Consider the following 25,447-nt stretch of genomic DNA (forward strand, 5'->3'; position numbering starts at 1 on the left):
TCCCTCTTGGCAAAGGATACTTTTTCCTATGGAATATCTGTGAATATCCATCATAAAAACTTCTATAGTGGAGATGACCATAGAAGAGAAATAACAGAGAATGTCTAGAACTGACTTTAAACTGTAACTCAAACTGAAGATAATTCAAGAGATCTGTGCATTTTCATGGTGCATTATTATGGAAATAGCTCTTACATTATAATAGTCTGGTTTTGTATTCCACATCACCATTAAGGTTAATATACCTTGAGGTCTCTTAAGAGAGGCACAGTATACTCTGTGCACTCAGCTTATCATTTAACCTACCCTTTAATGAACAATGAAATAAAATTATTAGTTGCATTGTATATCCTTATTCCATATAATCATCTTTGTATAACTTTAATTTCAAATTATGTATACTTCCAAGACCCTGAGCTAAACATAATTCAATTTAGAGTTATAAATGCAAGAATCAGAAATCAAACAGATAGGATCTTATAAAATTAATGTCTACAAGTGTTGAAGATACATGTAAGTATTGCTTGCTATTATTAATGATTTTATACTTAGGTAAATTGGGTTCAGATGACATAATTGACATAATTTTTGGCAAAATTCATTTAGAATGTTTTATGTATTCCAAATCAACTATATAAAATGATTGTCAGAAAACTGGTTTGGGGAATTATGCTTCTTAGAAAAATTTCCCAAGAGGAATCATGTCTGGAACATTTATGTCTACTTACATGAATGTAATAATAAGATATACAGAGAAGGGCAATTATGATCAAAGTTATTACCCTTTATTTGTCACCTGGAAATAGAATCTCAGATTCAGAGCCGCAGGCCAGAGAGTGCTTAAGAATCCTCCAGAGGCAAACAGTGAACTGAAAAGTCAAGTGCTGAGAAAAGTACATGTGTTCCTTAGCAGTAACTACAGCAATAAAATGTGACACCTGGATGTGTTCATGCAAAACTAATACATGGGAGTCTCTCTTCTTGACTCTTCAGGCTGCATTTTGCTCTCAAACCTATCTTGACATGGCAAAGATGTTCTCCTTAATTGTTGTTTTCTTGGTTCTGAAGCCCTCCTTTCTTTTTTGCTGTTTGAATGACCCCAAGTGCTTTTGGAGAATAAAAGACAAAGAAAATAATCTAGGAGATAAAGAGACTGACTGTTTCTTTTCCATTTATACGAGGAGTGGTTATGTGAAGAATGATTACTTCAGTGGGAATCTAGACAAGCAGTAAGTGCATCTTTCATTTATACACAAATGCACATAAAGCATTCCAAGGATGTTGAGTGATAGATATGATCCTATGTGCCTTCTGGCTGTCCTCTATACCACAACTAAAATTTATTTTATGTTTCATAGCTGGCCATTTCCCTCATTATGTTGGTATTATGGTGTAGCATGGTTTTTGCCATTTTTAAATCACAATCCAGGTAAATGCTGAATGAGTGAATCACAATACTGAACATACTCTCAGAGAGATTGCCTTAATATGACAATTTCCATCTTAGGGTTTCATATGATGCTCCTGAGAAAAGTAATAAACATACTGGTTTTGGTTTATTTCATAGTCTACCAGAAAGTGGCCTTTTATTGTTTTGTTAATGTTCCTTTCATTGGTCAGGATACCCAATGCTTGCACATCAAACATCAATATATCTGGCCTGCCTTTTACATGTATTGAAAAGATATACAGATTTAGGTCAAGTAATATATATGTTATAATTTCAAAATTGTTATTGCCTATGAATTCTGTAGCTGAAATCACAAAAATCTCAATCAAAATGGAAAATTTTACTAGAACTATGGGTTGATATGATAAAGAAAGTGACTAATTATTAGTTAAAAAAAATACCTATTTGTGGTAAAATATAGCATGGAGAAGATGCAAAAGTAGTCCTCATGAGCTGATATAGATGAGAAAGAATTCAGGAGAAGTTGAATAGTTTGGTAGTTTGAACAAGAAAAATCTTCAGAAGTAAATGTGTTATCCCTCCCATAACCTAGACTCATTGGGGGTAGACCTTGGTTTAAATGTCAAGGAGAAGGTCCCATTAATCATTTTCATTTAGTTTATGACCCACAGTCTGAAAATTGAATCTGCTGAAAATTTCAATATATGTGTTTCTGAAAAGGTGTATGTTTCTCTTCCTATATTCTCCCTACGTAATAAAGATACTTGTATGGCTATTCAACATTACTTTATTAGCAGTATTTAGATATTTCTGTTGTTAACACACTATAAGAACTGATAAAGTAAGTAAATTTTTAGAAGTAATATATTGTATTATCAATCCACCTACATGGTGACTGATGTGAGGTGGAATCTCAGGGTAGTTTTGATTTGTGTTTCTCTGGTGACTAAGGATGTTGAACATTTATTTAGGTGTTTCTCAACCATTTGTGATCCTCAGTTGAAAAATATTTGTTTATCTGTGTACCCCATTTTTAATAGGGTTCTTTGCAGCCTTACTTTTTGAGTTCTTTGTATATTTTGGATATAGCCATCTATCTGTAGGTTGCCATTTTTTCCTACTGACAGTGTCCTTTGCCTTACAGAAGTTTTTCAATTTTATGAGATCCCATTTGTCAATAGTTGATCATAGAGGTTGAGCCATTGTTCTGTTCTGGAAATTTTCCCCTGTGCTGATGTGTTCAAGGCTCTTCCCCACTTTCTCTTCTATTAGAGTCAGTGTTCTCATTTTATGTGGAGGTCAGAAACATTTTAGTATTGAAAGTGCAAATATTACTCAAATTTGTAATTTACAAGACTAAATTTGAAATACTCTGATGTCTATGATGACAGACTTATTCCAAATTTCTTCATTTCTAAGCAAAAGTATTCCCCATGCATTTTCTGTTATTGTCTCTAACTTGAAGCTTTTCTGGTAGGAAAAATAAAAAGCTCATTGTATTTATTTACTCTCTTTACTTCTTAAATGTTATTTTACATTAGATATGAAGTATACCCAAATGTACTTGTACAGTACATTGATCGTAAGCTTCACAATGTTTGACATACTGCCTTAGGAAGATTAAGTTATTGAATTGTGCATTAAAGGGATTGGAATCATGACTTTCCGTATATGTTTTCAACTGTTTCATCAAGCTATGATGTCAACTGAGCTGGAAGCAAAACAACCAAATACTCCATCAGTTTAAGTCTGTATCCAAAATCTTTCCACTTCAAATCTGATTAATTGGAGTACATTTTTATTGGTTCTTTGAGTGTCATACATTGTATTTTGTTTATTTTGATTTTTTTTCAACCAATTCTTTGTACAAGCACCCTTGTTTACTCACCCAATTTTTATACTTTATTATCAACCTTTCAATACTAATCAATGCTACCCATGTATTTTCAAGTGTGAGATTTTGCACAAGGCTGTGGCTAAGGTAATCTTTTAAAGAAAGCTATTTCTCTTTGCTCTCAATTAAAACGTGCACCTAAGGGTGATATTTCCTGTTCAATTCTACTTTGAAGCTAGTGTTTAGTTTGACTTTTCCTTGAACTGTTTTAGGAAGTACATTTTTATTTTACTGCTATGAGTTTACCTGTATAGATTCCTTTCCATATCCAGAAGATAACTATTCCTTATATTCAACTCTCACCTCAGTCTCTTACAAGATTTACATTTTCCCAATGATTCCTGATTTTTGGAAGGGAAAAAAGTTTACAAGTTCCCTATAGTGCTAATAATCCCTTAGTATCTGTTTTTCTATAATAGTTTATTCTTCTTACCAGGGAAATAATGACCTTTGTGTATATAAACAACATATTTGTTATCCACAAGTCTGCTGGTAGTAATTAATATCAATTAATTTTCTATAAAAATGTTATATGATAGCATCAATATTTATCAAAAATATGCATATTTTAAAAATATTTTAATTTATTTCTTTTAAATTTCTAAAGTATGGTTTCACTTTTGTCATGTGTTCTATCATTTTTTTATTTAATTATCTTTAATCTTTTTTTTACAATTTAGTCATTATTCCTCCCCTGTCTGTCTTAAGATGGCTTCTCATTACATTTCCCTTTACCTTTCTCCAAGAGGATGTCTCCACAACCTTCCCCACCCCACCCTGCCAAGCCTTTCCATTCTCTGGGCCTCAACTCTTTCAAAGATTAGGTGCATCTTCTCTCACTGAGGCCAAACCAGGCAGTCCTGTGCTGTATATGTGTCAGGGGCCTTGGAACAACTAGTGTATGCTGAGTCCTTGGTGGTTCAGTGTTTGAGAGATCTCAGAGGTCCAGGTTAGTTGATAGTGCTGGTCTTCCTATGGGGTTGCTCTCCTCCACAACTTCTTCCAGCCATTCCCTAATTCATCACTAGGGTCCCTAATTCATCAATAGGGTCCAATGGACTGAACCAATTTCAGTCCATTGGTTGGGTGTAAGTATCTGCATCTGTCTCAGTCTGTTTTTTTTTTGTTTGTTTGTTTGTTTGTTTGTTGTTTGTTTGTTGGGCCTCTTGGAGAGTAGCCATGCTAGGCTCCTGTCTGTAAGCACACCAAAACATCAGCAATAGTGTCAGACATTGAAGCTCTTAAGATGGATCCCAAGTTACGCTTGTCACTGGACTTCCTTTCCTTCACCCTTTTATCTATTTATGTCCTAGCAGTTCTTTTAGACAAGAACAATATTGGTTCAGAGTTTTTGACTGTGGTAAAGCAACCCCAATCCTCCACTTGATTCCCTGTCTTTTTACTGGAGTTGGACTCTGCTTTTAAAACTAACCCTCCTCTAGTGTTAATAAATATTAGCCCTGCTCCATATTATAGTTATTTTTGAAGCACATCTTCAAAGTTATTTACAATACCTCAGAGAATAATTCAAATGACATTCTTTGAACAATGCAGAAATATTTTCCTATTTTTCTCACACAAGTACCCTTGACTGTGTTACCCCCCCTTTTAAAACATAGGATTACCTATTAGAGAATAGCATAAAATACATTATCAACATATTTAATCCATTCCAATAATTCTTACACATTTATGCATTCCAACATGCTGATTTGTGCAATGTTAAAAAAAAAACCCATCAAGTCTAATTTGCACTGCAGATATGCTCTTATATTTATAAACTTCTATTATATGGGGTTTAACTACTAAGGGGATGCAGTTTTAATGATTACTGATTCTCACTCATCAGTATTTTTTCTCATTCAACATCTATCCATTGCCTATATTAGTCCATAATTTAATCATATCCTATGCAGAGATAGATATGGACTGTGTTATTTCTCATGTGTGTATACAGTGGGTATATATAAAATTAAAAGAGGCTAATGATGAAATGGAGCCTTCAAGTTTGAAAATTCACAATGTCACTTCACTTTTATGATGTAGCAGACATTGTGGTGAATAGAAAAGAAAATACTTATTAGATAAGCTCCAGGCTTTTTACAGCTTAAAGAGAACTCTCACAACTGATAAGTAGACACTCACCAAGCAGATGAGAAAATGTGGTGTCATTGATGATGACAGAACAAAATCAACAATATTTTAAAAATGTAAAGCACTGAACCTTTTATATGGAAACCATTGACTATAAAATGATTGTATAATATAAATGTTAATATAAAGTAAAGTCTATGATTTGAAAAAACTAAACATAAATTTTATTAAAGTGAATTTGATTTAAATGGTAATTTTTTCAATTTAAGTTTTGTAGATATATAATTTATGATTTATGTGTTTAAAGTGTTAATGCAACATATATAGATGTGTGTGTCCAACTTAAATTTTAGTCAAATTTATTGAAGATTTCATTGGGAATCTTGAATGCTGTATCCTTCAACTCTTATCTTTTCATAACCTCTCCCCTACCCTAGTCTTTAATCTATTTTCTGTTCCATACTTGTAAATTTGAATTTTTACTATAAATGAGATTATATTCTTTATGCTTTATTATGCTTTTTTAACTAAGCATACTATTTTCAGTGCTATCTAAATTTACAGCATACATCAAATTTATATTCCCTTTATTGCTTATATAAAATGTATTTTAATACAATATATTCAAATTCAGAATTTTACTCCCTCAACTGTAAGATCATTTTCTAATTACCTCCTACATTGGCCCACATCCTTGTATTCACTCATTAAATCCTATCGTGTATAAAATAGTAATAAAATAGGATAGTACAATAATTTCAGAGTATAAAAAAAATTGAACAAACAGAAAAAAAGTCCCTGCAAAACCATTCTAGGTAGCAGATAATTCTCCTTTCTTTTCCACATATGTCAGGTATTAGAATTATAAGATAAATGTATTGGCAGACACAAAGTTGGCTCAGAAATCTTTTCTTATTTGTGGAGTATACAGATACTTCATTGTGTTCAAGAAAAATAAGAACTGTAGAAAAGTTCAAAAAATGATAGAATTATGTTACTATAAAAAGTATTTAAAAATTTATTAATAATCTAAAGAGAAATGCACATGTTGTCTAATTTCAGAACATAAAGAAGTCAAAATAAAAGCATTTAAAAGAGAATTAATGAATTTCAATTTAACTAATACTCATGGAAGCAAATATGGAGACCAAGTGTGGGACAGAAACTGAAGGAGGGGTGGTCCAGAGACTGTTCCACCTAGGTATCCATCCCATGTCTCCTCACCAAAGTTAGAAGCTGATGTGGATGCCAGGAAGTGCATGCTGACAGGAGCCTGATATGGCTGTCTCCTTAGAGGTCTGCCAGAACCTGACATATTCAAAGGTGGATGCTCACAGCTAACCATTACCCCTCCACTGGGTTCCTAATGGAGGACTGAGAGAGAAGGCTGAAGAAAATGGAGGGGTTTGTAGCCCCATGGGGAGAGCAACAATACCAACCAACCAGAGCTCCCAGCGTCTAAACCACCAGCCTGGGAGCATATAGGTAGGGACCCATGACTCCAGCTGTATATGTAGGGGAGGATGACCTTGTCTGGCATAGATGGGAGAGGAGATCCTTGGTCCTGTGAAGGCTGGATGCCCCAGTGTGGAGAAATTAGAGGGCAGGGAGGTGGGAATAGGTGGGTGGAAACACATCCTCATAGAAGCAAAAGAAGGGGGGGATAGGATATGGGTGGAGGGGGAAATGGAGAAAGGGGATAACATCTAAAATATAAATAAAATATCCAATAAAAACAAATAAGGGGAAAAACATTTTTTTCTTCTACAGTATTTGATATAAGTTGCAGTGATTGTACACCTTACAATTGTATTTGTGTTTTTAAATCTGGCATGTCAGTTATGGAGGCCTATTAACAAGCTTTTTTTTTTTTTTTTTTTTTTTTTTTTCTCTGGGTATCACAGAACCTTGGCATTCTAAAAATAGCCTGCAAGTACTGGAAGAAATAAGTCAGGCTTTAAGCAGATGCAAAGGGTAGTGGGCTTGATTATTTCTGGTATAAAAGCTTTAAATTCATTAATTGCTAGCACCACTGCTTTCACAATTGCTGTGACATGAGAAGTTAAGACATCTGCATTTGTTAATCATTTAGCAAAAAATGTTAGTAATGTGTTGAATATACAAGAGGGTTTAGATAGGCATTTGGAAGAATGGATTGATGCTCTTTATCCTATTCAAATTACTAAGAGGGGGTTCAGAATTTAAGGGTAAGGAGCCATCTCAAGTGTCATGCTAAATACCATTGGATCCTTGTTAGTTCTAAAATTTACAGTGGTAGTCATTATAATTTAAAAAAAGTTTGAAGACACTTGCAGTATGTTTGGCATATTTCTAACATCTCTCTGGAAGTTTTAACATTACATAGTGAACTAATAAATTTCAAAAATGCTGCTCTGTTGAGCATGGATGTGGTAGATACTGCTAATAAATTACCCATGGTCTGAGGTCAGTATTTCTATTTTGGTCAAGCTTAAAGAATGGCATATATATATATATATATATATATATATATATATATATATATATATATATGTGTGTGTGTGTGTGTGTGTGTGTGTGTGTGTGTATGATTTATATGTATATGTGTATGTATATCTTGATCATGCTAGCCCTTTTTGTCCCAAAAATACTTTTATTCCTGCCCATCAAGTTAAAGCATGTCTTTAACAACATCAAAATGTTGGCAACCAAAGTATATGGCTTGAACCTAAAAATGGACCCCAATTCACAGTTATTAAATAAACAAGCTGCCAAGCCAAGGAAGAGTAAGATTCTGCACAGAGCCTTACCAACCTAATACATAAGTACATTGCTTTGGATAATACATATTCCATGATGGGTAAGGAAGGCATTCTTGTCAGAAAGACCTAAGACTGGCTCAGTCTTTATATGAAATAAAAAAGGAGGAGAGGCGGAGAGCCTTTGGGGCTATTTGGCAAGAATCTTACATGGGCCAAAGACAAGGAAATGTGTTGCTTGGCAGGAATATAACATTGACCAAAAACAAGGGGCTTCAGGCAGGAATCTGACATTAGTCTAGAACAAAGAAGTAATTTTAGGTAGGAATCTAAATTTTAGTGTAGAACAAGGAAGTCAGTTTCAGACATAAAAATAACCTTAAGCTAGGACAGGGAAGTAGGCTCAGATACTTTGGTCACCCTGATAAGTCCTTAGGAACAGTGATTACAGGAGTGTTCACATAGTTGTGTTTAATGCTTTGCTTTTTCTTTGAAAATTTGTGTTTGTTGTCTTGCATGTTCCTTGACTATTTGCATCTATCGTATTAGTAGACCCTCAACCTAGTCCTGACCTTAATACATGCATATAAATATAATGGTATAAAAGCAAAAAGGAGGAGGGGTGCGATAGGGGGTTCTAGAGAAGGAAAATGGAGAAAGGAGACGACAACTAAAAGTAAATAAACAAAATATCCAATAAAAAGGAAAGTACAAAAAAAGCAACTTTAAAACTGTTAAATTATTTTGCAGGTCTCACATCCTAATATATTACAATAAGTAACTGGATGACCATATCAATGGGTTAAAATAATCCAAGAATTCTTTGCTTAAACCACATTGAGCTTTATTTAAGATTACCATAATTTGAACCCATATCCCCCATCATTGGTGTGCTCTGTTTTCAGGGTGACACCTAAGACCATCCACTTGATTTCCTCTGTTTATTTTGCCATTGATGAAATCAATAGGAGCATTCATATTTTACCCAACATTTCTCTACTAGTTAAGATTGAATGTAACTTAATGCTAGATCATGTGGAAGGAGGTTTGTTTTTTAAAAGAAATGAAATTATTCCTAATTACTACTGTAAAAATCAGAGAAGATATTTAATTGCACTTACGGCACCTCTATGGATGACATCTTATAAATTTGGACCAATCCTGTACTTCTCCAGAACTCCAGAGGTAAGTCATGAAGGGTTACGTTTATTGAAATACTATCTTACCACTGTCTGAGTTTCTGAGTACCAAGGCTGACTAAAAGGCAGATAATTCATTTATATATATTCTGAGCAATCAAACATAAAAGCTTTATACTTTATTTAGTGATCACAACAACTTTATGGCAAACTGGTGGGAGAGACAACATAGTGTGAAATGTTTTACCAGAATACTTAGTTTACTTATATTGTATAGCAATTCACAAGGAGTTAGGGATGATTTTAATAATACGGTGAAGAATCCACACTTTCTCACACTTTTAGCATGTGCTATAGCACACTTAGATTTAACACTTAGACTTATGAATTTCATATTCTTCATAGTGATACTTATGGTCAATATCTTTCAGATTTACTGTGGTAATTTTCATTTTATAAGTGACCAGGAACAGTTTCCTCATGTCTACCAGATGACTCCCAAGGACACATCTCTGCCACTAGCCATGGTGTCCCTAGCAGTTCACTTCCAGTGGAACTGGGTAGGAGTGATCATAACAGATGATGACCATGGAATTCAATTCCTTTCTGAATTGAGATTAGTAATGGAAAAAAACACTGTCTGCTTAGCATTTGTCACTATGATAACATATGATCGAACATTATACCTAAAAATGATTCATACATATTATCACCAAGTCATAACATCATCAGCAAAAGTTGTAATCATCTATGGGGATAAAGAATCTCCTGTACAATTTAACTTCATACTATGGAAATCTAAAAACGTTCAGAGACTCTGGGTCAGTGTGTCACAATTTGATATGATCACAATGATAGGAGATTTCATGCTTAACTCCATGCATGGGACCCTTATTTTTTCACATCAGCAGTCTGAGGTGTCTGGTTTTAAACAATTTATACAGACAGTGCACCCTTATAACTACAGTAATGATATATCTTTTGCCAAACTGTGGTGGACTTACTTTAAGTGTTCTCTGCCACTACCTAATTGTAAAACACTGAAGAACTGTCCAACCAAAACCCTATTTAAATGGTTTTTTGTGCCACCCCTTGGAATGTCTATGAGTGAAACATGTTTCAGCTTATACAATGCTGTGTATGCTGTGGCCCACTCACTTCATGAGATGCTTTTGCAACATGTAGATACCTGCTCAGAGAATGATGGAAAGTTACTGGAATTTAACTCCTGGAAGGTAATAATTCTTACACTGAATGGCATCTATATTATAGAGATGGCATTTATTAAGGGAATCATTAAATCAAAATTCATGTAAATAAGTAAGACTTATTGTAAATGCATGTCTTTGTGTACCCTACCAATGCATAAGAGGCATATCATATTACTGTCATAGTTTATGAGACAACCAGCATTGGTACCCAAGTCAGCATTTCATAATTTCAGTCATGATATTTCATCCAATATTTCAATCATACATATATCTCATGATTTTATCATTTGAAACATTTTCTCATAAACTTAGTAAATTTAATTAAGAAAACAAATTATTTTTATTTGACCAAAAATTCTAATTAATGTAATGAATAAATTTGAAATAATTTCAAGTACTTTTGCCATATTTTGAAACATTGATTATTTAGTTCATCTTATGAACAAATAACACCGTTGGCAGAAAAAAATGGATAATGTTTCCCTACTGTCAAATCATAAAATTTATGTGGACATATGTTACAGCATTAAATCTAGTGAGAAACGCTATCTGTAAAACCTAGAGAAACTTTACCTGTTTACGGAATGTATTTTGTCTTTTAGTACTGAATACTTCTGATAAAAGTGGATTGTAGGAGTGGATAATAGATATGAGTGATATTCCAAACTTTATAATTTCTGTTCTAATATGTCTACATAGTTGCAATTAAAATGACAAATGTGTTTTAGATGTTCTCTTTTCTGAAGACCAAACAATTTCTAAATCCTGGTGGAAACCTGGTAAACATAAACTGGAATAAAACACTGGATACAGAGTATGACATTTTCTATATCATGGATTTCCTAAAACAATATGGACTTAAAATGAAAATAGGAAGATTTTCTGGTTATTTTCCAAATGGTGAACAACTGTTTGTGTCTGATGAAATGACAGAGTGGGCTACAGATATCAAGAAGGTAATTTAGTTTTAAGATTTATTGCTTTACATGAAGCAAAATTATATACAACCTTATTTTCTTTAGTTTTGTCATGGAATAAAAATTTTAACATGTCCTCATTTATTGAATTATACCACCCTAAATTCTCTCTCTCTCTCTCTCTCTCTTTATCTTTTTCTCTCTCCCTCATATTTTTCTCTGTTTCTATCTCTCATGCTCTCTCACAAATGTTTCACAATACAAAAATCACCCTATGTTCAAAAAAGTTTTATCTATAAAAAACAAAACAATATAATTTTGCATTAGAATATCATATATGTATGTAAAAGGAAGTTTTCAGTAGATTTTTTGTGTATCACTGCAGCTTTTACCACATATGTCAAACTGTTTATTTCTATGTGTCCGATTTTACTCAGATGCTACCTTCCATATGTAGTATGCCTTGCAGACCAGGACTCAGAAAATACGTTATGGAAGGAAAGGCTGTCTGCTGTTTTGATTGTTACCCCTGCCCAGAAAATGAAGTTTCCAACATGACAAGTAAGGGTATATTTTCTCAAAGTAATGAAATTGCTTATATCTCCCATATGCACATAGTTCTCAAAAGTCCTTTGTAGAAAGAGAATAATAAATAAAAGTAAAAAAGAAATCAGTAACACTATGATTTGAAATAATAGCTTTCTTTCTTGGACTATATTTTTCTGATAATTCTAGAAATAATAAAAACAATATTTCTTCAGTGTACATAGATTAATGCATTTTATAGTTGTATATTTCAAATTTATTAAAGACATAAATGCTACGTTTTTTTTTTTTGTTTTTTAGAATCCACTGAGTTTTATAACAATCACTAGATGTTATTTGATTTTATCTTATGTTTTAGAAGTATATATCTTTTAATTTTTCAATGGCAGATCAATAGTATAATTAAAAGTTTGCATTCTCAATTGCCATCCCTGTCACAGTAGAGTTTGGAATCTAACAAATGGAACTACAAATAACAGCTTATATTCTACAATTCATATATAGTATGCACTGAGATATCATAATTAAATAGGTACTGGTATCTATATTAAGGTTAATGAAAGGTTTGAAAGTCATTTTTCAAAGTAGTGTTGCATTAGGAAGATGAAGAATAGAATTAATTGCGGTGGTTAGAAATAGCCTAGCAATAACGGAGAGTTTAAGAACCAGGCCACTATATAAATGGTTGCATATGATTTACATGTGAGGATTATGAAGATGAAGTACATTTTGAAAAATTACACAAAAATATTAACCAAATTTTATGAAACAACCCAGACATTACAATAAGAAATGAAACCACTTGATTATAATACATATAAAAGAAAATAATAAAAGTTTATTGATTTAAATATTATTATAGCACATGTATCAAAATCAAATAAATGGTTAAATTTATTGAATTTTACATTGGTTGATTACCGGACACTAAAACAAATTTTATTAAATTTACCTTGCTCCTAAATGTTTTTCTGTTTTCTTATAAATAGAGTCTTCTCTCATACAGTGCATCTGGGCAAGTTTCCAATCCCTCTACTCTTCTTTGCTTCCTCCGACATCTCGCTTTCCAAGAATCTTTCCCCCTATACTTTATTTCCAGTAAAGTGTAGGCCTCCAAAATAAGATAGTTAAAAAGGACAAAGAAGTTACTATAAGACAAGCCAAGAATCATCATACCAAGAATGGGCAAGGCAACCCGATAGGAGAAAATGAGTTTCAAGGGCCTACAAACAATCAGAGGTATTATTGTTAGGAGTCCCACAGAAACGCAATCTGTCATACCATATATGCAGATCACCTGGTGCAGACTTATTCATGCCTCTTGCTAGATGCTTTATTTTGTTCTGACTCTCACGTGAGAGTCTTGCATAGTTGAAATCATAGAATATGGTGTGTGTGTGTGTGTGTGTGTGTGTGTGTTTGTGTGTTGTTCTGCATTTCCTCTGTATTTTTCACTGTTTCTTACCCTATTCTTCTGAAGGGAGGGACATGATAAAGATGTCTAATTTAGTCTCTTTCTGTATGCCTGGCTATTGGTCTACATACCTGCTTGTAACTGCTGTTTAATAGCTGATTCCAGAATAGGAAACTGAAATAACAATACAATATATGTCTATTGTATATACATATATACATACATACAATGTATATACATACATATAATGTAACATAATGTTAATTATGAATCATTCCTTAACTTTTTAAAAGAAAAGTGAAGTACTATTTGGTATTTGCAGGTTGTCTGGAATACTCATTCTCTGGTTATACCATCCAATTAGGGTTGGGCATGAATTCCTTTTTATGGAGTAGATATCAACTTAAGTCAGTCATTGCTTGGTCATTTCAAGAAGTTATGAACTACCATTGCTTCAGCATATCTTGCAACCTGGATAGATTTTAGGTGAAGGGTTTAGTGCATGATGTAATGTCTATGTTTATGTTTTCATATCCTGTAGAATAAGGCTTCTCACCCATACCAGGGACACCTTTCCATGTTCAACAATTAGAGTCAAAGCTGTCATTAGCAATGGAGCCACACTATCATGTTTCTGATGGTTATCTTCCGACCAAGCATCAGCATTGGTTGTTTACAGATTTTCTTGTCACCTGGTCAACCAAAAACTCAATCAATTTTAACCCAGTACACTACTTTTCAGGTTGCCAAAGATCACAAGTTTAGCCTCTGCACTCTCCATTAGAATTCTTCACTAGGGCCATCCTAATAGAGTCTATATTCTAAAATGTTTCTACTGAAATATATTTTCACATTGTCAACAAATACCTTCAAATTCCAGCTGTTCATTCTTCACTGTTCTTCCATAAAACACAACAGATGACTTACACTCCTGTCTTCTTCTGCCCTCAACAACAAAAAGGAACTATTTTATTTCTCATTCCAGTAAAACTCCTGCTCCTCTTCCTCTATACTTCCTCATTATCTAGCCTCTCTGCTTCAATGTACTGTTTGTACTTATCATTTACTTAACAGTGAATATCAACATTTAGATGAATAATACTACATCTGTTTTCTTGGTGTGGGTTATGTGACTCAGGATGACTTTTTCTAGTTCCATCCTTTTTAAAAAATATTTCCTGGTGTCATGTTTTAAACAGCTGAGTAATACTATATTTTATAAATGTATACTATTTTCTTTATGTGTTCTTTAGTTGAAGTACATATCTTTGTTTGTAGTTTCTATTTTGACTATAGCCATAAAACCATAGTTATGCGAGTGTATTTTTGGTATGAGAGAGTACTAGGCAAATATACAAGACTGGTATGCTGTTTTGGCGATATGTCTATTCCTAGTTTTCTGAAAAATTGCCAGATTGTTTTTCATAGTTGTTTTATAAGTTTGTATTCCTATCAGCAATGGAGATACCTTCTCCTTGTCCCACACTCTTACCTACATGAACTATCACCTGTGTTATTGAACTTAGCCATGTTGACAGGTAAAGATTGAATCCTAAAATAGTTTTGCATTTCCCTAATGGCTGAGTATGATGAAACTCTAAGTGTTTCACAGCCATGTGAAACTCTTCTCTTTTAGATTGGATTTTTCTTTTGTTACCTAATTTCTTGAGGTCTTTCTATACTTGGATATTAAACCTCCTTTGAATCTGCACAGAGTAACAAGATTTAGCAATCCTTATGCTGTTGTATTGCGTAATTTTGTTATCCTTTGCTTTAAAGCAGTGTTCAGTTATATAATGCTGTATTATGAATTGTTGGCATTAGTGCCTAGCCTTTTGGTGTTTAATTTAGAAAGTCATATCTTGTGTCAATGGATTGTTTTGACAATTTTCTTACATCAGGCACAATGTGTATAATTTTATGTTGAAGTCTTTAATCCAATTAAACTGGAGAATTGTGTATGGGATAAATGTGGATCTATTACTATTTTACATTCAGATATATACCTTAACCCACAGCATTTGTTAAAGAAGCCTTGTTCCTACACTGTGTATTTCTTGATTCTTTATGCAATATCAAGGGTCCATATGTAAGGGAATTTATCTTTCATCTTCAATTCCATTCCATTGATCAATGAACCTGGTTTTACTCCAATATCATGCAATTTTTATTGCTATAGTTCTATAGTACAACTGGAAATCATAAACGGTGATTTATCCAGAAGATCTGTTATTGCTCAGGATATATTGGATTTCATATGACAGTAGAAAATGTTCTTTCAAGTCCTATAAAAATTTATGTTGCTATTTTGATAGAATTGGTAGGATTGATATGTTCAAGTTGCAAGGATGGCTATTTTACTATGTTATTTAACTGATCCAAGACACTGGTAGATCTTTCTATCTTCTGATAGTGTTTAAATTACTTCCTTCAAAGATTTAAGGTTTAAGTTTTTCATACAACTTTCATTTGGTTAGACATAGTTTCCGTAAGATATTTTACATTATTTGAGTTTATTATGAAGCATGTTGTTTCTCTAATTACTTCTTCAGTCAGTTTGCCATTTGTATATATGGAACCTACTGATTCTCTCTCTCTCTCTGGGTGTGTGTGTATGTGTATGTGTGTGTTTGTGTATGAGTGTATGTGTGTGTGTGTGTGTGTTAATCTTGTATCTAGTCACTTTGCTCATAATTTATATCAGCTTCAGGAGTTCTCTAGTGGGATATTTAGGGTTACATATGTTTAAAATTATATCATCTGTAAATGATTCTTTGACTTCATTTTCTCTATAGTGTATTGTCCTTTTACTCTAGCTAAAACATCAAATACTGTAATGAATAGATAGGAAAATAGTGGATCTGATCCTGATTTGAATTAATTAATTAATTAATTAATTAAGTTAATTCTAATGCCGCACCCTTCCTAGTACCCATTTCAAAGAATCCCTACATACACCCCATCCCTTTATCTTTGAGAGGTAGGGTCCCTGTGGTTATCCCTCTACTCTGGCAAAACTTCTGCATCCTCTCCCACTATGACCAGACAAAGCAGTCACAGAGATTGAGCTGCATGTGTGATATAGATTTGAAGTGGGCCTCTGCCCACCTCATGTATGCTCTTTAGTTGATGGCTCAGTTTCTAAATGTTTGTGATGAGAGCAATGGAGCAGTGTTCCCCTTTTTTCACATCCTCATCAGAATGTGCTATCAAGTGAACTTTTTGCTCTTAGCCATTTTGATGTGTATAAGATGCAATCTCAGGGTCATTTTCATTTGCATTTCCTTGATGACTAAGTATGTTGAACTTTTGTTTCAATGCTTCCCCACTATTTGAGATTCTGCTGTTGAGAATTCTGTTTAGCTCTGTACACTACTTTCTAATTGGGTTATTTGGCTTGCTGATGTCTAATTTGCTCAGTTCTTTGTATATTGTAGATATTAACTCTCTGTCTTATGTAGGGTTGGGGAAGACACTTTTACAATCTGTAGGCTGTTAAGTTGACAATGTCCTCTGCCTTACAGAAGCCTTTCAGTTTTTTGAGGTCCTCTTTATCAATGTTAATATTTGCACCTGGGACTTTGATGTTCTGTTCAGGAAAATTTGTTTCCTGTTCCAATGAGTTCAAGGCTATTTCTCACCTTCTTTTCATTTAGATTTAGTGTATTCAGTTTTATGTTGAGGTCCTTGGTCGGTTTGGACTTTGTTTGTTCAGGGTAGCATATGTAGATTCAACTAGACCAGCACCATTTATTAAAGATATTCTCATGTTTCTGTTATAAGATTTTTGATTCTTTGTCAAAAATAAAATGTCTATGGGGCTGTGGTTTTATACCTGGACTCAACTCTTTGAATAATCTGTCTTTTTCTATACCAATATCATGCATTTTTAAATCACAATATCTCTTTAAACAGCTTGAGGGTTGCTTTTTTTCCCCCAGAAGTTCTTTCATATTCAGGATTTTTAAAAAACTATCCTTTTTTGTTACTTTTTCTTCTTCTATTTTTTTTTTCTGTGTGAAATTAAGAACGCTTTTAAAGGTCTCTATAAAGAATTATGTTAATATTTTGATGGGAATTGCATAATTGCATTGAATCTGTAGATTGCTTTTGTCAACATGGCCTATTTTACTCTCAATCCTACCAATCCATGAGCATGGGAGATCTTCCCATCTTTTCATATCTTATTTAATTTCTTTTTTCAGAGACTTTAAGTTCTTGCCATATAAGTCTTTCTTTTGCTTGGTTAGTGTATTATTTTATATTTTGTGTGGGTATCATAAATTGTATTGTTGCCATGATTTCTGTCTCATCCAATTTATGGTTTATTTAAAATGGGACTATCATCTTTTTTTGAGGTAATTTTGTACCCAGCCACTTTGCTGAAGATGTTTTTCAGCTGCAGCACTCCTTTGGTAGAATGTTTGGAGTCACTTATGTATACTATTCTACCATTTGTGAATAGACATACTTTGACTTATTCCATTCCAATTTGTATCATGTTCATCTCCTCAAGTTGTCATATTGCTCTAGCTAGAAAATCAAGTACTAATTTGAAGAGATGGGAAGATTCAAAACCCTTGTCTCATCACTGATTTAAGTGGTATTTTTTTACATTTCTATCCATCTAATGTAGTGATATCTTTCACTTGGTGTATTTTGATTTTATTATGTTTGTGTATACACTTTGTTCCTTACTCTCCAAGACTTTTATAATGAAGGTTTGTTGAATTTTTCTCCAAAATTGTCAGTATATAATGAAATAACTCTGTAAAGTCTTTTTTCAGTTTTTTTATATAATGGATTATGTTGATGGATTTTTTAATATGAAACATCCCTGAATCTCTGACTGACCTACAGACCACTTCATCATCATGGATGATGTTTTAAATGTGTTATTTTGATTCAAAAAAAAAAAAAAAAAAAAACCAAACCACAACAATTTTGAGTTGAGAATTTTGTCATCAATGAATGTAATTAAAAATTGCCCTGAAATTATATTTGGTTGTTGAGTTTTTATGTAGTTTAGTTACCCAGATTACTATGACCTCATAAAAATAATTTCGCTTTGTTTCTTTTGTTTCAAGTTTGTGGAATACATTGATGAGAATTAGTATTTACTTTACATTGAAAGTCTGGTAGGTTTCTGTGCTAAAACCATCTGGACCTGGGCTTTACTTTGTTGGGAATGTTTACTTTGTTGGGAATGTTTGTACTTTTTTAGGGATTATAAAAATATTTAAATTCTTTTCTGGTCTTCATTTAACTTTAGTAGGATATACCTGTGTAAAAAAAATCATCAATTTCATGTAGATTTTCCAATTTCGTGTAGTACAGCCTTTTGAAGTAACTTAATCATTCTTTCAAATGCCTCAATGTCTAATGAGCAGCCCGAATGAAACATAGTTAGTGGTAGATAGTAATTCAGGGTTTTAGATAGGAAAATTAATTCTACCACCATGAAGGGTAGGCAGCTGCCCGGTTCTGGTGCTAATTAAGGTGTGTTAAATAAATAAACCCTGTGTGTGGTTTTTATTCCAAGAACAAAATACAATGTTGAAAATACATTTTTATAGTACTTGATGATTTTGCTGTTGTTGTTGCTCCTCCCCTCAGTCCCCCTGCCACCAATCCACAGTCAATTCCTCCTCCTCGTTGCCTCCTAGATGATGTTCCCTTTCGCCAGGGTCTCAGTGTATGCTGCTAGTTGGTGGTTCAGTCTCTGAAATCTCCTTGGAATCTGGGTTAGTTTAGGCTGTTGGTCTTCTTATGAGGTCACTCTCCCTTTCAGATTCTTAAGTCCTTCCCCTAATTAAAACATAAGAGTCACTGATTTCAGTCCAATAGTTGGATGAAATTGTCTGCCTTTGTCTCCGTCAGTTGCGGATATGTCCTCTCAGAGGAGAGCCATGCCAGGCTCCAGTTTCTAAGTACATAATAGCATCAGCTATAGTGTCAGGCCTTAGTAACCCACTCTCCCATGAGATGGATCCCAAGTTGGGCTGGTAATTGGATTGTATTTTCTTCAGTCTCTTGTCAATTTTGTTCTTGGAGGTTTTTTGTTGTTGTTGTTGTTGTTGTTGTTGTTTTTTTTTTTGTTTGTTTGTTTTTTTTTTCTTTTTTTGACAGACATAATTCTGGGTCAAAAATTTTAATTGTGGATTAGTAAACATGTCCCTCCAATTGAGTCCCTGACTATCTACCGAAGGTGGTCTCTTTGAGTACCCTCTCCCCAGTGTTGGGTATTTTTGCTAAGGTTACCACCAGTGAGTTCTGAGAGTAACTAAACTTTCAGGTCTCTGGTACTTTCTAGAGGGTTCCCTAACTTCCACCCTTCCAGGCTGCTTACTTCTGTTCATTCTATTGGCCCCGTGGGCTTCTCTCCTGCCACTCCATATCTGATCCTTTTCCACTTTTCTTCTCTTCCTCCCCTCTCTCCCTATGTCCTCTCTCCCTCAGCCAACTGTGATTATTTTTGTTCCTCTTCTAAGTGGAATTGAAACATCCTTACTTTGTCCTTTCTGCTGTTGCACTTCTAAAGGTCAATAGATTGTTTCCTAGGTATTCTTTTCTTCTTGGGCCATATTCACTTATCAGAGAATACAGACCATGTGCATCCTCTTGTGTCTTAGTTACCTCACTGCAAATGATATTTTTTACTTCTAGCAATTTGTTTGCAAAATTAATGTCGTATAGTATTCTGCTGTGTAAATGAACCACATTTTCTGTATCCATTCTTTATTTGAGGGACATCTGGGTTGTTTCCAGCTTCTGGCTATTACATATAAAGCTTCTATGAACATCATGAATCACATGTCCCTGTGGTATGGGTGTAGTATATTTGGGGTATATGCCCAAGAGTGGTTTAGATGAGCTTTCAAGAAGAATTATTTTCAGTTTTCTGAGGAACCACCAGATTGATTTCCAGAGAGGTTGTACTAGTTTGCAATCACACTAGCAATAGAAGAGTGTACCTCTTTCTTTACATCCTCACCAGCATGTGCTGTCATTGGAGTTTTTGATGTTAGCCATTCTGATTGATATAACACAGAATATGAGGGTCATTTTAATTTTCATTTTCCAAATGACTATGAACTTTGAACATTTCTTTAAGTGGATCTAGGACATTCAAAATTCCTCCATTGTGAAACCCTTTTTCAGCTCTGTACCCCATTTTTTAAATTGACTTATTTGGTTCTTTGGAGGTTAGCTTCTTGAGTTCTTTATATATTTTGGACATTATCTCTCTGTTAGAAGTATGGTTAGTGAAGATTGTTTTTCCAATCAGTAGGTTTTTAATTATTCCTATTGATGGCATCTTTTGCCTTACTGAAGTTTTTCAGTTTCATGAGGGCCCATTTATCAATTCTTGATCTGAAAGTTTGATTCATTGGTATACTGTCAGGAAATATTCTCCTGTGCCAATGGGTTTAAGTCTTTTCCCACTTTTTTCTCTTTTCATTTAAAATTATATTATATTTTATTTACTTACAATACAGATGTCATCCCCTTTCTCCATATCCCCTTTCTAGAACCCACTATCCCATCACCCCTCCTCCTTTATGCTTTTATACTATTTTAATTACATGTATTAAGGTCAGTTCTAGGTTGAGAGTCTAGCTATATAATAGATGCAAATAGTCAAGGAACAAGCAAGACAATAAACACAAAGAGTCAAAGAAACAGCAAGGCATTAAACCCAGTTATGTGAACACTCCCAAGATCACTGTTTCTAAAAGCTTATCAGAATGACCAAGGTATCTGAGCCTACTACTAAGGTTATTTTCATGTCTGTCTACTTCCTTGTTCTAGACTAAAATTTAGATTCCTGCCTGAAATTGCTTCTTTGTTCTAGACTAAGATTTAGATTTCTACCTGATATTACTTCTTTGTTCTTGCCTAATGTCTGATTCCTGCTTGAAGCTTACTTCCTTGTCCTTGACCAATGTCATATTCCTGCCAAGCAGTCCATTTCCTTGACTTTGGCCAATATCAGATTCTTGCCAAGTAGCCCCAAAGACTCTCTGTATCTCCCCCTTTTTTATTTCCTTAATAAGGCTGAGCTTGTCTTGTGGAAACATAAAAATTATGTGCCAGTACCAATTTGCTTTAGAAAATATAATAAATATCTTGGGTATATAAGATAAATATGAACAAAAGCTTAAATAAAAATGGAAGCATTGGAAATTATGATAACATCTTATAAAGCTCCCATATTTAATTTGCACCAAACATAAGATGTAAGCCTAATTAAGTTTAGTGTGTCTTGTGATTATTGTAGAAGAAATAAATCTGAAAATACTTTCCTTCTTATACTAGACATGGATCAATGTGTAAAGTGCCCAGAAGATGAATATGCCAACATAGATCAAACTACCTGCCTCAAGAAAGTTGTGACCTTTCTGGATTATGAAGAACCCTTGGGAATGGCTCTGGCTGGCTTGGCTCTAAGCTTCTCTGCTCTTACAGCTATTGTACTCTGTGTCTTCTTGAGATATCGAGACACTCCCATAGTCAAGGCCAACAATGAAACTCTCAGCTATGTCCTACTCATCTCCCTCATATTTTGTTTTCTCTGTTCCTTACTATACATTGGTCATCTGAGTATGGCTAGCTGCATCTTGCAGCAGACGACATTTGCCATTGTGTTCACTGTGGCTGCCTCTACTGTCCTAGCAAAGACAATTACTGTAGTACTAGCATTTAAGATCACTGTTCCAGGAAGAAGACTGAGGTGGCTGCTGCTTTCAGGGGCACCTAATTACATCATTCCCATATGCACCATGATCCAAATGATTCTCTGTGGAATCTGGCTGGGAACTTCTCCTCCATTTGTTGATGCTGATCTACACATGGTATATGGACACATCATCATTGTTTGTAACAAAGGTTCAGTGACTGTCTTCTACTGTGTCCTGGGATACATGGGATCTCTGGCTCTAGCCAGTTTCACTGTAGCTTTCCTGGCCAGGAATCTGCCTGACACATTCAATGAGGCCAAGCTCCTGACATTCAGCATGCTGGTGTTCTGCAGTGTCTGGGTCACCTTCCTCCCTGTCTACCACAGCACTACGGGCAAGGCTATGGTTGCTGTGGAGGTCTTCTGTATCTTGGCCTCCAGTGCAGGGATGCTTCTTTGCATATTTGTCCCAAAATGCTACATTATTTTGTTGAGACCACAAATCAATTCTATTCATGAGTTTAAGAAAATTCATGCAAAAGCTATAAATAGTAATTGATTGTAACTGCTTATTTAGTACACCAAAATTATCCACGTGATCACCAAAATGATTACTGTGTATTATATCATTATGTGTGTTTCTACCATCCAAAAATGTAGAAAAAAAACCTGGACATAAAGATCTAGCATATTATCTGGTTGTCAGTTTGTTGTATGAAACCATGTAACCAGCATTTTATCATTCACTTGTTTCATTTCTGAAGATTGTTACTTGGGTGTACAAATAAATTCATATGATACCTATTTTTTAGTACAAATTGTATGTTCTTATTAGAGTCCAAGAAAAATTATTACCATGTGAATGGTACATATAAGTAGCATAATATGTTTGTTGAAAGCATATTATATGGATTTAGAAATACAAAGACATCTATAAAATATGATAAAATAATTTTTAATGTGAGGTGGTATCACAGGGCTTGAGAGGATAAGAATAACAAGGAAGGCTCAAAGGAGGATGGTTGAATCTCACTCAGTCTAAGAAATAGAAAATCATTGAATGTGGATGGAGGGAGAGAACTGAGTGAGAAAAAAAATGGAGTGGGGATTAGCGGGATCAGTTGTAGGCATAGATAGGGAGAGAAGTACAAGTCAGTAAACAAAACTTAGCAGTAGGAGAGGAGGAGGTATCTCAGTGATGTGTCAGAGACCTGGGATGGGTGAGGCTCCAAGAAGATTGTGGGTGATTCTAGCTGAAACTATTGGCAGTGTGGGATTTGGAGCCTAAAATGACCATTTCTGATAGACAAACAGGACACCCAGTGGATAGCAATTTCAAAATCTTCAACCCATAATGTATCCTCATACCACATTTAAGTGCAGGAACAATGATGTAGCAGAGATTAAGGCAGTAACTAACCAGTGACTGGGCCCCCATAAGATTCCTTCCATGGGCAAGAACCAATCCCTGAAAAAACTTATTCTATTATATTATGTGCCCAGCCAGAAACCAAGCATAATTATTCTCTAAGATGCTCCATTCAGAAACTGACAGAAACAGAAACATATAACCATAGCTAAACATTGGACACAGCTCCAGGTGTCCTCTGAAAAATTGTGGGAAGGACTGAGGATCCCAAATGACTCATGGCCTCCAGAAAAAGTCCAAAAGAGACAACTAACCTGGACACTTGGTAGCTCCCAGAGATAAACTATTAACCAATGATTATACATGGGCTGGACCTAAGGTGCCTGCACATATGTAGCAGAAGTGCAGCATGGATGTCTGCAAGCACCTGGACCAGGGACTGTCTCTGACTCTGTTGCTTGCCTGTGCAACTTCTTTTCTTGTCTGGGCAACTTCTCTGTGGTCACTGAGAGAACATGTGCATAGTCCTGCAGTGACTTGATGTCTCAATGTGAGTTGGTAACTAGAGAGTTGGGAGATCCTTTCTTCTCAGAGGGGAAAAGGAGGGGACAAATGAGGAGGAGCCATTTGAGGTGAGTCATCAGAGGAGATGCTGTGAGCAGAATATAAATTCAATGAATATATTAAAGGAAAAATGAATTGTTTACCTGAAATTTTATTCAAATGGGCCAATAGTATAACAGTGTATTTTTATTTTGGTGTGTAGTCATAGTACCATATGTCTTTCATTTAGTGTTTTCTATTTAGTGTTTTGCATGCTTCTTGTGCCTTTATATTCATCTTTTTAGGGTAGAAATATTCTTTAATTATTTTGTTAAAAATATTTTATGAAACTTACAACTGTCATGCTGCTTCCTATGTTTTATATTCCTGATACTCCTAGGTCTCCCCTTTTCATTGTATCACAGATTTGCTGAAAAATTTCTGCTGTGAATCTTTGTATATGTAACAATATCTTTGACCAATTTATGTGTTTTTCTATTATGCCTTCAATGGGTGAGAACCAACTTTCTACCTTTTTTATTTTATTTTTGAAATTTGTCTCTGTAATTCTTGTTTGTATTCCCCAATTATTATATCCAGTCTCCAGACCACCCTCCTTCAGTTTCTGTCCCACACTTTGTCTCCATAGTTTCTCTTATGAGTATTTTGTTACTCCTTTTAAGAAGGACCAAAGTATCCACTTTGGTCTTCCTTCTTCATGAGCTTCATGTGGTCTGCGAGTTGCATGTTGGGTATTGCAAGCTTCTGGGCTAATATTCAATTATCAATGAGTGAATACCAAGTGTGTTCTTTTGTGATTGGGTTACCTCACTCAGGATGATAATTTCTAGTTCCATCCATTTACATAAGAATGTCTGAAAGTCATTGTTTTTAATAGCCGAGTAATAATTCATTGTGTAAATGTACCACATTTTCTGTATCCATTCCTCTGTTGAATGACATCTGGGTTCTTTCCAGGTTCTGGCTATTATAAATAAGGCTTCTATGAATATAGTGGAGCATATGTCCTTGTTATATGTTGGAGAATCTTCTAGGTATATGCCCAAGAGTGGAATAGCTGTATACTCAGGTAATGCTATGCTCAATTTTCTAAGGAACAGCCAGACTAATTTCCAGAGAGGGTGCACCAGCTTGCTATTCCACAAACAGTGGAGAAGTGTTTTTCTCAACATCCTTGCCAGCCTCTGCTATTACTTGAGTTTTTTACTTAGCCATTCTGACTGGTGTGAGGTGGAATCTAAAGGTCGTTTTGATTTTCATTTCCCTGATGACTAAGGATGCTGAACATTTTTTTTTTGTAGGTGCTTCTCAGCCATTCAAATTTCCTCAGTTGAAAATTCTTTGTTTAACTCTGTACCTCATTTTTAATAGGGTTATTTGGTTGTCTGGAGTCTAAATTCTTGAGTTCCTTGTATATATTGATTGTTAGCCTTTGATCAGATGTGGGATTGGTAAAGATCTTTTCCTAAT

At 34.4% G+C, this 25,447-nt stretch overlaps 1 protein-coding gene across 1 annotated transcript; it reads left to right on the top strand.

The window, feature by feature from the left end:
- Positions 1–983: 983 nt before the first annotated feature.
- On the top strand, positions 984–22,647 carry LOC117719735 (vomeronasal type-2 receptor 116-like). Its single transcript, XM_034517977.2, has 6 exons — positions 984–1,229; positions 9,043–9,322; positions 9,708–10,511; positions 11,216–11,443; positions 11,842–11,965; positions 21,684–22,647. Exons 1-6 carry the CDS (start codon positions 1,024–1,026, stop codon positions 22,601–22,603), a joined length of 2,562 nt encoding a protein of 853 aa, XP_034373868.1. The 5' UTR covers positions 984–1,023; the 3' UTR covers positions 22,604–22,647.
- Positions 22,648–25,447: the final 2,800 nt, after the last annotated feature.

Source organism: Arvicanthis niloticus, chromosome 1, assembly GCF_011762505.2.
Source record: "Arvicanthis niloticus isolate mArvNil1 chromosome 1, mArvNil1.pat.X, whole genome shotgun sequence".
NCBI lineage: Eukaryota > Metazoa > Chordata > Mammalia > Rodentia > Muridae > Arvicanthis > Arvicanthis niloticus.